Below are 15,580 nucleotides of genomic sequence, written 5' to 3'. Positions count from 1 at the left end.
TCTACTGTATATAATATATATACGGTAGAGCATCGATTATTCAAATCAATTGGTGACTGGGGTTATTTGGAAAGTCAATTTTTCGGATAATCAATTATGTATGAAAAAATACATTATTAATATAGTATATTAATATAACCCATGTTTAAATTTTTCTCCATTGCATGCCTCTTCACATTGAATTTTTGTCAATGTTAAGCCAAACGAAAATTTTTATAATAATAATCATGGCTATTGTATCATTAAAAATTATTTTTTTATTTTTTACAAACAAAATAAATTTATTGAAAAATATAAAAACAACAACAAATTATACTTTAAAAAATACTTTAGAAGTTAATCTAGTATCAAAAATGTTCGATTCAGCACAACACAGTCCGATTGGAATGCTTTTGGTTAACTGACATTTCGGTTGATCAGCATTTGGATAATCAACACTCTACTGTATATATATACCTGATATCTGTATGTTGTTTATAATAGGTTTGAAATAAAGAAATTAGGATTTCATATTATTTTTACTTTACACATTTAATTTTAGGAAAATGGTCTTGTTCTCATTAATGGTGAGGGATTAGTTAATGGTGATATCGAAGATAGTCCTCGCAGTACACCGGAAAAGTCATTACCTAATTTACCAAAAGTTGCTCTTGTATCTCAGGCTACTGCTCAATTATTAGAAAAGGCTGGTGATGGTCCTTTGAGTAAGTATTTATGAAAATTTTTTGAAATGTACAAATAGTATTTTTATAAAGTAAAAATTAAAAGTTGTTATTATAAAAACAAAGGAAATCTAATTCTATTGGACAGAAATGTGTTATATTTGAAATATTGTATAATTTGCATTCAGATCATGTTTAATGTTGAAATATAATACTAGAATAAACACTTTAAAATTTGAATAAACAACAACAAAATTTAATTATCAATTTTTTACAATTGCATTTTCATTTAAATTTTATATTTTAAAATGTGGTAAGGATTATGATGCATTTTATTCTTGCATTTAAATTTATATAAGTAATAATAATTAAATAATATTGTCACTTAATACAATAAAAACTGCATCATAACTAAAAATCTATTGCAGAGAACAAAAATATGAATTTAATTTCTAAAAAATTTTGAGCTGTATCTTTACATTCAGATTAATCTTATGTTTACATATTTTATTATAATTATTATTATTGGATTACCAAAGGGGTAGAATGATATGTATGAAATTGCAATGCAATGCTATAAACAATTTATTTGTTTCTAAATGCAGGATGTAAATTAAATGATTTTTATGACATTAGTGTTTCAATAGTGATCTGAGGGAATATAATTATACTGACTTTCATAAAATTTTTCAGTTTATTTGAAAATAGTAGTATCAAAATTATAATTTGAACACGAAAATTTTTGTTTTTATAAATTTAATTTCTGATTTCAGTTTGGATCTAAAAGATTATTTTTATTCAATATTTTATCTTTTTTAAATGTATTAATAAAATATTGTCACTTCACTCAGTAAGATATATACAAGGTAGCTTCAAAAAGTTTTCAGAATTGGTTTATTACGCAAAAGTATGTGTGCAATTGACAAATCAAGCAACATGTCCTTCAAAGTATTGTTCTTCTGCAATCACACACTTTTGCCAATGCTGGTATAGTTGCTGAAAACATCCTTGGAAATTGTCTCATGACAATGCCTGCAATGTAGATGTTGCACTCTGTATATAACCTTACCTGCATTCTTGAAGTGGCATCCCTTGATAACATCTTTCAACCAGGGGAAAAGGTAGAAATCACACAAAGTGAGATCCAGAGAGTATGGAGGATGCTTTAATGTGATCACTCCATGTTTGACAGGTAGGTACTGCTTTACCAGCAGCAACCAATGTGCAGGAGCATTGTTGTAGAGAAGCACTGATGTGTTGTTTTTCTACTGGTGCAGACATTCTCAGCAGATGGTTTCTCTAAGACGTATATAATATGTTGTATAATGATATTGTATAAGTAATTGATAATTGTATAAGGTGAAGTATGTCAATGTACATCTTGTTGATTGTGCAACCCTTGGGTATAAATTCGTAGTGAACAATCCCCTAAACATCAAAGAAGACCTCCAACATAACCTTCTCCTTACTCCTGTTCTGCTTGAATTTCATGGATTGCAGTGAAGTAGGTGACTTCTATTGCACAGATTGTCATTTTTGGATGGTACAAGAAACACTCAATTTTGTCACCTGTGATAATGTTGTTAAGAAATTCCAGATTCTTATCGGCCAGTTCAATGAGAGCTCTACACATTTTGGGAATTTTTTGCTGGTCCACTGAGATCATTCGTGCATGTTCAGTTGATAATGCAGGATGGATGACAACTTCCAACCAAAATTCCTGTCTTAGTGATTTGCTAAATTGACTGTTGTGCATGAAATTGTGAGGTCAGACAACAACTGACACTTTCTCCTCAGATATTGATGTTGACAGATGACCACTTCGCAAATCATCAGCAATACTTGCAATATTTCTTGTCTCTCATGAAAACATTTTTGCCAGTCATAAACTTGAGAATGCTTCATGGCAGATTCAACACAGACATCCTGAAGCGTCTTTAAGGTCTCAGAGGGTCTTTTCTCCAATAACACACAAAATTTGATATTTGCATGTTGTTTTTCCACAGACATTTTTGCCACTCTGTTTCATGACATCTCACTAACACGACCTTTAGGGAATGGTAACTGTTGTCATCTTTGTAGAGAGTATAGATTTGTTTGAACACATTTCTCCATTCCTGACATTTTTAGCTAAGACATGCATTTCATTGCCTTTAATTAACTAACCCAGCATAATTCTGGAAACTTCTTGAAGTTACCTTGTACATATATACTGTACATATACACATTTTTTTCAAAAATATTGAAAAATAATCAAAATAAAAGAATAAACTTAGGATAAATTTTGTATAGAAGAGACTAAATCATTTTTTTCTTTCCTTATCAGCTCTATAAAAGATATTTGTTTTAAAATTCATTTTACTAATTTTTATTTGTTTGGAATAAATGTATATCATACCAAATTGATAGAATTGTATTAACGATATAAATTTTTTCATAGATGTTAGATTAAAGAAATTTGCAGAAGAAAAACAAGAATTGCTAGATGAGGTAAAGATCTATTAAATTATGTTGTCAATTTGTATAAAAAATCTAAATCAATAATATCACATATCTTCTTTTTTAGATCTATAGGATACGTCTTGATTTGGAAGAAGAAAGACAAAAATTGTCAAAAATGGAACAAATAACTTCCAGCAATGGATCTCAATCAAATGGTCCTGAAATTAAACTTTTAGAAGTTCAAAGTAAGTTGGTTTAAATGCATACCCTAAAATATTATAAATGTGTCTATATTTAAAGTAACAATCATTATATCATTGCATTGTTGACTTAAATAAATCAATCTTCATACAAACTAGCTTTTGAACACCAGTCTGAGAAAACCTTTCTTCTAATATCCAAGTACTTTTGAGCCAGTTAGGTTCATCTTTGGCTTCACTGAAACTACAATTCTTGATTTCAAAGAAACACCTAAGGAATTTGATGTATGCCTACTCAAATTTTTTGTTCTGTTTTTCATTTTCTTAAAAGTATTCTAAACTGTTAAGTGGACTTGATTCTATATACAGTAAAACCTGCACACTCTTTCCGACTTAATTAATTCGACTCGGTTGTTTTCGTTCGCTCCTCAGTTATGTGTATTACGTCATCAATATACAAGCGCGTCCTATCTCTCCATCACTTTGCTTTTGGTTTTCGTTAGTTTAATCTTCATTTTAACTTTAAAAACAATGTATTTTTTAATATTTTCTTAATTAAGTACAATAAGAAAAATTATTAATAATAAAACGATTTTATTATTTTTTCTCATTATACGATTTCGTTACAATCACAGAATCGAAAAAGGAAGTAAAACTGATTTTTGCATTAATGCGTTTATTGTTTTTTGAATATTTTGCCTGCGAAAATTACTTGGATATTATTTTTATAAAAATATCGTGGAAATAAGGTAGATTGATATAGAAACTATTTACCGCACGTGTACTGTATATGAGCTTCAAAATAAATAAATAAAAATAGATTTTATCAAACGATGAGATCAGCGATTAATTGTATCGTGTACAATATTTTACACCCCCAAGGAAAATACTGTAGGTTTAGGGTAAAATAAATTTTGTTTTCCCACAGTTAAACTTCGCCGATAATTGCCGTTGTGATAACTTTAATACGATTTTCTAACGACAGCACTTTGCATTTCGGATATTTTCCAACAAACTGAAATGAATTTCCTTTGTTGCTAGACTAATTTATTAACACCTGCATCTAATTTCAAGGGTGGGAGAAGTGCCCGGGATGGGTTCGAACAAGAGTTTAGACTAATTCATTATATTAGGAGGCAGAAACGTTGTTGAGATAGGTTCTTACAATAGTTTAGACCAGATACATTCGCGAAAGTGGTCGCTTATTACAAGTGTTGTATGTTGTTTCGGACTAAATATCGATGCCCGCGGTCGCGTTACACGGGTGGTCGTTTAATACAGGTAACTTATACGAAGACTCTATGGATAAACTATTCCGTGCCAGAAATTTTTGCCCATTTTGACAGGTGCCCGTCGAATGCAGGTGGTCACCTAAGCAGTTTTCACTGTAGTAAATAAATAACCTATAACCAGCATTAATTCTCTTATAAATGAATGTTTTCTTCTGTCTTTAACAGTCATCATCATGTTTCTATGCTTTGGAATGTTTGTAAAAGAATTCATCTTCCAAAAATTCAAAAATTGCACATCTTGAAGATACGCACATGCTCAATGTAACTTTTTTTTTTTTTTTTTTAAATATTTCCAGCATCTTAGAGTTGTCACATCTTATGTCACTCTGCCCTTTTTCATATTTGAAAGAGATTCTTTCCTTCAAAGTAGAGAGGTACCCATGGGTAGTCCCATCTCAGGAATGCTTTGTGAGTTGGTGGTCAGGCAACTTGAGCGGTGTGTCTTACCTGGCGTAAGCAATGACATTAAGTTGTATGCTAGATATGTGGATGATGTGTTGACTATTTGGAGAAGAAAACCAAACTTGGAAGCATTCATTGAGGCTTTCAATGATAATACTTATGGCCTCTTGGCTGTGGGCAGAGCAACAAAGCTCCACCAACGTACACTTTCTCGATATAGACATCACGCTACAACATGTCCAATTAAGAACTAAGATATGCCGTAAGACCTTGTATGCTCTGCTTTTCATCCATGCAAAATCTCATTCATGATCCTTTTGGTTACAAGATCTCTGCTTTTAAGGCCATTAGTAAAGGCTTACTCCCATTGTTCGAATGCAGAAGATAGGAGAATCGAACTGGAGTATATTTCAAGTGTAGCTAGGCAGCATAGTTACCCTGCACATCTAATTAATGATCTGGTTGCACAGCGGAAACAGCACTTACAGGAGACAAGTACTTTTACCTATTACTTACAGCAAGATCCTTACCAACACCTACAAACAAATAGCCTGCTTTACAAGTAATAAGGTCGCATACAGGAGATCCAACCATTTTCTCTTGTTTAAGAGACAATAAGGACCAATTGGATCGAAATAATATCCCAGGTGTATATTCTATCCCTGTTTACGATCATAGGGTGAACCGTCCTGGCGAATATATTGGTGCTACTGCACATTGTCTTAAAACAAGGATCAAGGAACATAAATACTCCATTTAAAAAGGTCTTTTCACTTCAGCATTGGCTTCATACGCCATTGACAATGACGTCAGGGTGAACTTTGATAATGCACAATTACTACAACGGTGCGAGGACCAGGCCAGTCTAAAATATCTCAAACAGCTGGAGATATTTAAAGCATTCAAGAGAGGAACAGCCATCAATTTCAAAGAAATGGACTTGCTGGCAGCTGTGTGGAGAGCATATTTTGATGTAAAAAGATCATTCTCAAGTTTACCTTTATAATTTATATAAACATTGAATTTTTAAAATAGTAAGCCAGTTTGAAGACTCATTTTTTTAAAGAGTTACATAGAGCATGTGCATATCTTCAAGGTGTGCAATTTTTGAATATTTGGAAGATGCATTCTTTTACAAACATTCCAAAGCATAGAAACCTGATGATGACTATTAAAGATGGAAGAAAATGCTTGTTTATAAGAGAATTAATGCTGGTTATAGGTAATTGCTTATTTATTTGAATTCTATACCAGTAATATCATGAGGATTTTATTAATTCTATATAATACGCTCTCTCTTCTCTCTGATCATATTTTAAATTCACTAGAAGATTTTATAGACAAAATAGAGGGGTCCTAATTGGATTGCCCATAGCAGAAACTTTGGTATAACTGATAATCAAAGAAGTAGAATGGAGGTATTGAAACAGTTTGGAACTAAAATAAAGCTTTACAGAAGTTACGTTGATGACATACTTTTCATCTTGAAACAATCATTGTATGTAGAATTTTTTGTGCATAAATTTTGGAATAGCTACTTAAGTTTAAAATTAAGAACAGAGCAAAAATTTTCAGACTTCTTAATGGTCCCATTAACCTCCTATTTGAGTCCTGGGAAAGCCAAGCATCCCAAGGCCCCTTGCCATCTTTATTCATCATTGAAATAAATAAAAACTAAATTAACTTCATTCAATAAAAAAGCATTACAAAAAAATATGGCAAAGAACATTTCAAAAAAAATATTTCAGATCAAAGATATCATCATGTAGAGATAAATATAATTTTTATTTGCTTTGATTTTGAAAAACTGACTTTCTTTATTTTTGGGAACTTTCAATCTCTGTGTTTTTACCAATGGACTTATAGAAGTATGACAGGTATTATTTGCATGAAATTTAGATAATTTGTTTTCAAAACAGGATCTGTCACCAACAGTTTGTGTGAAAAGAAAATACAGTAGATCATCGATTGTCCGACTCAATTGGGGACTGGGGTTGGTTGGATAACCGAAAAATATGAAAAAATACATTATTAGTATAGTATATTAGTATATCCCATGTAATTAGTATATCACTATTAACCTACTTCGCGTTGATTTTCATCAATGTTAAGCCTAACAAAAATTTTTTAAAATAATAATCGTCACTATTGTATAATTAAAAATTAGAAAATTAAACCTCATTTAAATACTGGTTCCCTTTCATAGTCGAGCTAGTGTTGCCAGCTAAAACACGTAAAAATAATATTAAAGTAGCCAAGACATAGCCAAATATTGTAGCGCCACATCACTAGCGGACATTTGAAATTTGCCAACTAGGACGGTCGGTTAACCGAGGGGTCGGTTAACCGAGGGGTCGGTTGATCGGGGGTCGGATAATCGATGCTCTACTGTATGTTTGATTGTACACAATAGGGACAAATGCTGTTTCATATTATAATGCAGATATGAAGTGCTACTAATCAATTTATAATAATTCTTTGCAATATTCTTTTATACATATATATTAAATTGAATAATAATATATAGGCTATATATTAATTGAGAATTGTATTTTAAAGATTAATTAATGATAAAACAAGAAAATCTTGTAATTTAAAATAATGTTGATCAAATTAACTGACAGTTCATATGTCACAATATTCTACAAGGTGTCTTGGGTCAAACTTTAACATCTTATAGTGTATAAAGTATTTACTTTTTAAGATTTCAGATTTTTCTGATAATGTAATTATCATTTCCTCCCAGCTACTTTTATTTTTCTGTAAAGCTGAAGACTACATTGATAAGACAAAATGACCAAAATATCTTTAGATATATTTACCCCATACCATTAAAGCAAGACTAAGACAAGAAAGAACTACTGTACTATAAATGTTTTCTTCTGAATCAGATATTACTATTATCTGGAAATTGTGTGTGTGTGTGTTGTACATACACAATATGCACATGCATGCATGTTTACATGTGCAAATGAAAGAAATTTTTGCCAAATTTCTCCCATAACTTTTCATCTATTTTTACTTTCAATGTTTTTTTTTCATATAAAATGGAGAGTGACAATTAAAAGAAAAGCTGGTTTAATCAAACTGAATAAAAGATGTGATTAATGCCATCTAATCTTCCAATTTTCCAATAATACAATTGTCATTACATTTTGCTGCACTCATCAGGGTAAACTTTTGTAAAACTTTCTGAAAAGTACATATAAATTTTTATAGAAAACTGAATATTCATTAAATACAAAGAATAAGTGCTACAGAACATTTGTCTTAAAATTCATTGTGTATATTTTAAAAAAAGATTAAAATTTTCAGGAGAGGTCAACACTAAATCTTTCCTATAACTTGAAATAGGGTTGCAACTCTTCTTTGTCATAGAAAGGAAGATTTGTAAACTGCTTTAATTGTTGCTTTCTTGCTATGGAAACTTCGCAAATACGTTTCAGAACCCAACACGATGTGTAATGAAATGTAAAAACTTGAAGAATCATCAGAACTACGTTGAAGACATCGTGACCAAAACACTTTTCACAAAGAAAAAATGTAATCTTTATACGTCTCAATACTTCAGCAATCCATAATAAGGAAATAGTCAGCGAGATCAACAGGAGAACGTTGACCGTGAACACACCGCCATACACGGTCAAGAAATGATTGCTTCTGATTAACACTGCAATGTTTATCATACATAAAACGGTGGAAAAAAACAATTTGTGAATTCGAGAACCCGAATTAAAGAAGTAGAAAACATGAAATTCGAATACTAATTGCATAAAATACTCCAAAGTGTCCATCTTGTAAACAGTTTAAAATTAACCTTGTTGACAAAATTCGCACGATACGAAAATTCGCACGAATCTTGAACATGCTCCAAGCATGTTCAAGATTATCCTATTTAGTGTGGGTTAATCCGGATCTTTGTCTTTAGTTATCTTTTTAGTTATTTTGAAGATGCTTTACATAGTTTGGTCTAATCAGTGTGTCCTCATTCTAAGTCTGTTTCTACTACTAAAAACATTTCATGCAAATAATAACTGTTATTTGCATGAAATGTTCATTAAGATTTGAAGCTATATTTGTTATTTACACAAAGAATCCAGATTATTTTAAATGTCTAACTTAAAATACCCAAACTCCGACAGTAACATATGATATTAGCTACCAGAACCAATGTTTTCAAAGTTCTTATGCCTGCATCTTCAGGTGCTGCAGTAATTCGAATATATGTCCTACAAAAAATGTTCTAACTTTTTTTGTTAGAGATGCAGGCATAAGAACTTTGAAAACATTAGTTCTGGTAGCTAATATCACATGTTACTGTTGGAGTTTGGGTATTTTAAGTAAGTTTAAATGCCTAAATTTATGAAATATTAGTTAGAAAGTACAAATTATATATTTCATAATGAACAGTGACATATAAGTTAAAAATAATTTAATTATTTTTTAAATAAAATTTTAGAAATGATTACTTTATAAAATTATAATTTTTTTGAGAATAACAACTAACTTACTGATTGTTTATTTTTTAGTCCTTGATACAGTGGCTTATAAAAAAGTAATCATATAATTTTGAATAATATTACATATTCTGTTTTAATTATTAAAATGTATAAAATCAATATCTTAGCTAAAATAAGTCATAAATTATTTTATTTTAGGAGAAGCCAATAAACAAATCAATGATTATAAATACAAGTTAAAGAAAATGGAGCAAGAAATTTCTTCTTTACAAAGTAATGTAAGTAGAAATTTTTTTTCTTTTAATATTGATTCATTAAATAGGGATTTTAATTAAAAACTATTTAATGAATTGAGGATTTGCATGGTAAATGAAAAGATTCATCTAAATTTTTTTATCATTACATATGCCAGCTTATAAGTCGATGTCTATATTTTCAATAAAAAATTTTGGTTAGACCTATACCTGTCCTATAAGTCAGTGTTCTCCAAAGTGGGGTACTCATACTGCTACTTCGGGGTACACTAAGTTTTCCTCCAAAATACTGTAGATAGACTGCAGACAGGACACACATAATCTTAGTCATCCTCCTGAAGAAGTAGGCTCATGATCACGAATTCAAATTTACAGGTAGCAGGAAATTTAGCAAATTTTATTATAATTCTTTTCATCTTAGGGGTACGCAATCAAAAAAGTTTGGAGATCACTGCTATAAGCCAACTCCAAAAGTATGGTATGCTAAAACTAACAATTGCCTATGGCAAAAGTGTATAATAAGGACATATCACTCTCATTGACACATTAATTATAAAACATTAGTATGAGCTGTATGATATATATATCAGGGCCAACCAGAGGGAGGTGAAGTGAGTGTATCTGGGCACCTTGTAAAAAGAAAAAATTTCAAATGATTCTTGAAAATTTCTTAGAAATCTAGTATCAAATGAATACTGACTGATGTATCTTCTAGAATATTTTAATTCAGTGTATTATATATGTATTTCAAGTTGTTGATAACAGCTCAATGTCTCTTCCTCAGCTACAATAAAATAAACAGTATTTATTGATTGTTTTGCTATTCTAAATTAAATAATAAAGATGTTTGATAATATTATTTATTGTAGCATATAAATTGAAATTTTAAATGATTTTTGATGTTTAAAACATGTCTTCCTTATACACCCCCCATTAAATATAATTATGTCTCTGCTGTAAAAACAAAGCATTATTTTATATTTTTCTATTAATTTTTAAATAACTACCAATACTATTCATATAATGTATCTACTCAAATACTAAAAATACTAAAACATCATAAAATTCAACACCATTATGCAATATTTTAAATAATACACACACAAACAATCACAAAAGTATCAACCTCCCCTCCATTACTTAACTAAATAACATACTGCCACTGTAAAATTTGAAACAATGGAATGAGTATGATAAATAATTGATATACTTTTACAACTATTGCTAATTTATGTATCTTAAAAATTTACTATTACAAACCAACAATATACTTATCAAATCACATTACTTAACTATATTAAGTTTGAATAAGTACTTCTTAACAGAGTTGCAAAGCCGGAGTCGATAAAATTCTTTCAATTCTGACATCAAAGTTTACTATTGGTAAATATGAAGTAAGAAAAATATTTTTTAATTACAGTAGAGCGTCGATTTTCCGAAAGTCAATCATCCGAAAGAATTCCAGTCAGCAAATTTAAATTTTCGCCAGTGCTGTGGCGCTTCAATCTTTGGCTATGTCTTGGGTTACTCAAATATTTTACGTTTTTGATACTAAATTAACATCTGAAGTATATTTTTCAATATATTTATTTTGTTTGTACAAAATAAAAAAATAATTTTTAACGATACAATAGTCTTTGTTAGGCTTAACATCGACGAAAATTCAACACGAAGCGACATGCAACGGAGAAAAATTTCGAAATCGGATACGTTAAACTATTTTTTCATATGTAAATCAGTTATCCGGACAACCCCAGTCCCCAATTGATTCGGAAAATCGACGCTCTACTGTAATTAGTATCTAAAGAAATTTCTTAGAAAACAGATACTTTAATATCATTTTGATATCTAAATTTATCTATCCATAAAGAACATTTCATAGCAAAATGTTGTGTATCTCATGCAACATGTTCTATACTTTCAGAAAATACTTTTTATTAATTTATGGCCCTCCAGTGGCTGAGTGGATAAAACCAATGAACACTTGTAGTTAGTCATAGGATTGTGTCTAGAAAGTAAACACTTAAGCTTGTCACTTCAAAGTGATACCATATCTTTACCAAAGAGAAGCTCTCAAGAAAAAAATATGACTTTCATTTCAAGTGCCATGATTTTTATTTAATGCAATATCTTTTTACATCTCGGATGTTTTACTTTAGATATCAATTGTTTTTTTTTTTTTTTGACTGATTATTTTTTCACTGCTGTTCTGTTGGTTTCAAGTTATTTGTGAGTATTTATTATAGCTTCAATAACATAATTTGGTCTTAAAACAGTCAATAGAAAAACAATGAAAAAAAGTAAAACCAAGATTAAAATCTAACTGCAAGAAACTAAAAGACGAAGAGAAAACTGCAAAATGTAATTAATAGGATTGTTTCAACTTATTATTCACTGGTTTAAGTTCTCAGGGCACGATTGCACCCATCAGTTCAAGATGATAAAATATAGATTTTTTTTCAAAATTTACTATAAGCTTGAGTTTAGTCAACCATCAGTAGGAAATTAACTATTTCCTACTGATGGTTGACTAAACTCAAGCTTATAGTAGAAACCATTATAGCTGGAGCTGGAGAAACCATTTTACAGACCTATTTATTACATAATTCATCAAATCATTGTTTTTTACATTTTATTGTATTTAATTTTTTCTTGAAAATTATTAGTTAATTATGAAAAATTCATTTAAACGCCCAAAGGAATTCCACTTTTAAGACATAATGTGCTCTTTATGTACTCAAAAGTTTTTCTGAGGTAAATTTGTTATATCCATTTTTTGATTCTCACCCTCAATTTTAATCTAAATTTTCTGTATAAAAAGTCATACTAAAATATTTGATACCTAGTGGTATCTTTCTCTAAAAGAATTGCAGTGTGACATTTTTAAAAAAGGGTAAAGTTAGAGTTAGAGTTGCAAATTTGCCAGAGTCGAACTTTTTGTTTACTGACTCCACCACACTGCTTCTTAATATGTAAATAAGTTAGTTGGAATCATTGGTAATACCTTATGTGATAGTGGGTGTAAAAAAAACAGTTGCTTATATAATAAGCAACATTTGTATGTTTGGATTAAGATCTGATAATGTTTAATTGAATGTGGTAAAATTTGAATGGTGACTATTGAAAGGCATTGTTTAATTAAGTGATGGAGAGAGGTGTTCTTATTTTTCTGATCATCATCATCATCATCCAATTCAATACAAATATTCACTGATAATCTTGAATTTAGTGATCTGAAAACATTCTGATAAGATGCTTTCAATAACAAACATTGTTTTACTATTGATTTTAACTAATAGGAATCTGTTAGTTGATTGTGAAACAGAAGCAGAAAGTAAAAACCATGCATGTATTGTGCAGATTATTCTGCCAAAATATCACTTTTTGAACCATACAGATTGTGTAACAGACGTAAACATTGTTTTCAGTATGTGTGGAACCTTGCTAGAGTAACTTCTAGCAGTGAACCCAAGGTACAACATAAAGAACATAATAAAAATAAATTTCTAACAATTACATATTGTTTATTTATTTCTTTACACTTCTAAATTTACAATTATTTTTTAACTTTATTATGTGGACATGCCAGCAAATAACTTTCTTATATATATCTAAACACAAGTTCATAGAAAGGCTTATGATTTAAAAAATTGAAATAAAACACTTCTAATTGTAGTCTATTTTATGAGATTGAGGTCAATTAGTATGACCTTCTTTGGCTAAAATTGCTTACAGTATTTAGAGACAAGCTATAAAAAAACGAAACTTTTTAAAACTTTAAATGACCCCAAAAAGTTACATCAATTATTAGGAGTAATCTAAAGCTATGGATGCTAAATTGTAAAAAAATAAACTTTTCTTAGAGATAAAATGTTTTTAAGGGACTATTTCTTGGCTTCAGATCTCATATGATTTCTCTAAATTGTTGTATGAAATTTGAAGCTGAGATATAGAATTTAAAAAAAAAAAAAACATTAGAAATAAAAAGTTGACTCCTTAACTGATTTAGCATCCATATCTTCATGGAGTCATTGGATGTATGATAGAGAACAAATTATTAGGAGTGCTGTTCCACTTATTTATCACTTGTGTATAGGTTTACATTTTATATCCACTATATAAGTTGACTCTAGTTTTAGATATGTTTTTTATTTTTTAGAGTTAAAAGTTAATTTAAATACTAGCTTATGCATTAATAATTTTAGATTTTTGTGAAAAATGTTCAGTTTTAGTGTGTTTCTTTATAATTTAGATAATTAATGTTAAAAAATTGAGATCTTGGGATGTCATTCATTTTGATCTGTTTATAATTTAGAGTAATAATTATTTTTGGTTGCAAAAATTTAAAATAAAGCTATTGATTTTAATGATTTTAGATTGCCAGATTAGAAAGTCAAGTCACAAGGTACAAAATGGCCACAGAAAAGGCAGAGAAAACAGAAGACGAATTAAAGGCAGAGAAAAGAAAAGTTCAAAGAGAGGTATACAAATGCTTTAAACATCAAGTTTATGAAATGAAATGACACTCTGCTTATTAATTGATATTTTTTCCCAGTTTCGAGAGGCTCAGGCAAGAATCGAAGAACTCGAAACAGCCAACAAACATCTACAAAAGCGAATTGACAAATTAAAGTCAACAAGGAATGCCCTGATCAAAAGTTAAGCTCTTTGACATTCAAAAGTCTTAAGGGAACGAATGTGATTGACATATTATACATGTTTGTAATCATATTTTGAGTGCCTCACAATTGTATAGCATCGGGTGCTAAAACGTTCCAGGTGGTTTAAAAAATTGAGCTTCGGCCTTGTTTAAGAGATAATGTACGTGGCGGATCGAGTTCCGTCCGGGAACGACGTAACCGCACGTCGTATACAATGTTGTAATGGTTATTAAATTTATTCCACTAGTTGACAAACAAGGTCGATCGTTTTGGCTCGACTCATAATTGTTTTAAACTCGATCCAAAATGTATTTTACTTGTAACAAGTTGTATTTGTTTCTTCATTTGTTTCGTAGTTAACTACTTCCAAAGTGCCATTTTTTTTTTTTTTTTTTTTGTTATCCACACAGGGAAATTGTCAAAATTTGTTCATCTGTATACATCATATTTTTTTAATTCTTTCAAAAATCATCACTAGGATTGTTAAAATTTACTACCTTTTATTATTATTATTATTTATTTGTAAATGCCATTTTTTTCATTCTGTTGTTTAAAGAAAGTGATATTTTATATCCTTAAAGTTTCACATCGTGTTGTACGTTGTTGCTTTTTAATTGTGGAATTACGGGTCCTGTGATTTCACGTCATTCTAATGTTAATAAAGAAACAACCTTGATTATTGTCTTTACTGAAATTTTGAAAATTTAATGTATCGATCTAAGATACAGTTGAAAATACTTAATTTATTTCCATCTCGGTATATTTTAGAAAGGATTTTTAAGAGTTTGCAAAGAATTACTTCCTAGTAAAATGTATTTTGTGGATCACTGCAATTAATACGCATGTGTGTAACTGCTGAAACAATAAAATTTACTTGTTACTTACTTATACAGATCTAAAGTAACCACCAAAAAACAATTAGAACACTCAATACATCAAATTCAGACATACAGTGTAGGGCCATTAAGCCGCACAAAAAGCTTGGATCCCAATTTTTTGACACTATGGATCGTACGGACCTGGACATGGCCTAATTATATAACAGTACCTATCACTTTTGGGCTGCTGATAATTCATGCCTTAATATCAGAAAGGCCATGAAAGTGGGTGAATGAATTCAGGAGGAAAAGACTATTCATTTCTCTGTTTAAAAAGATCTCAAATGAGAGACTGTTACACTAACTCAATTTTATCTGAAAAATTATAT

The 15,580-nt window shown here is 29.9% G+C and overlaps 1 protein-coding gene across 1 annotated transcript in view; it reads left to right on the top strand.

Moving 5' to 3' along the window:
- Window positions 1-15,257, top strand: part of LOC111638834 (leucine-rich repeat flightless-interacting protein 2-like) — a 33,628-nt gene extending 18,371 nt beyond the window's left edge. The window contains exons 4-9 of the mRNA XM_023384588.1: window positions 542-704; window positions 3,103-3,152; window positions 3,229-3,349; window positions 9,657-9,736; window positions 14,089-14,193; window positions 14,268-15,257. Of these exons, the coding sequence (XP_023240356.1) occupies window positions 542-704; window positions 3,103-3,152; window positions 3,229-3,349; window positions 9,657-9,736; window positions 14,089-14,193; window positions 14,268-14,375 (627 nt within the window). The 3' untranslated portion in view covers window positions 14,376-15,257. The remainder of the gene's footprint in view (window positions 1-541; window positions 705-3,102; window positions 3,153-3,228; window positions 3,350-9,656; window positions 9,737-14,088; window positions 14,194-14,267) is intronic.
- Window positions 15,258-15,580: the final 323 nt, after the last annotated feature.

This window comes from Centruroides sculpturatus, unplaced genomic scaffold, assembly GCF_000671375.1.
Source record: "Centruroides sculpturatus isolate CEXI.00-Female unplaced genomic scaffold, Cexi_2.0 scaffold1107, whole genome shotgun sequence".
NCBI lineage: Eukaryota > Metazoa > Arthropoda > Arachnida > Scorpiones > Buthidae > Centruroides > Centruroides sculpturatus.
The sequence above is the reverse complement of the archived record's forward strand: the minus strand, read 5'-3'. Positions and strand labels throughout refer to the sequence as shown.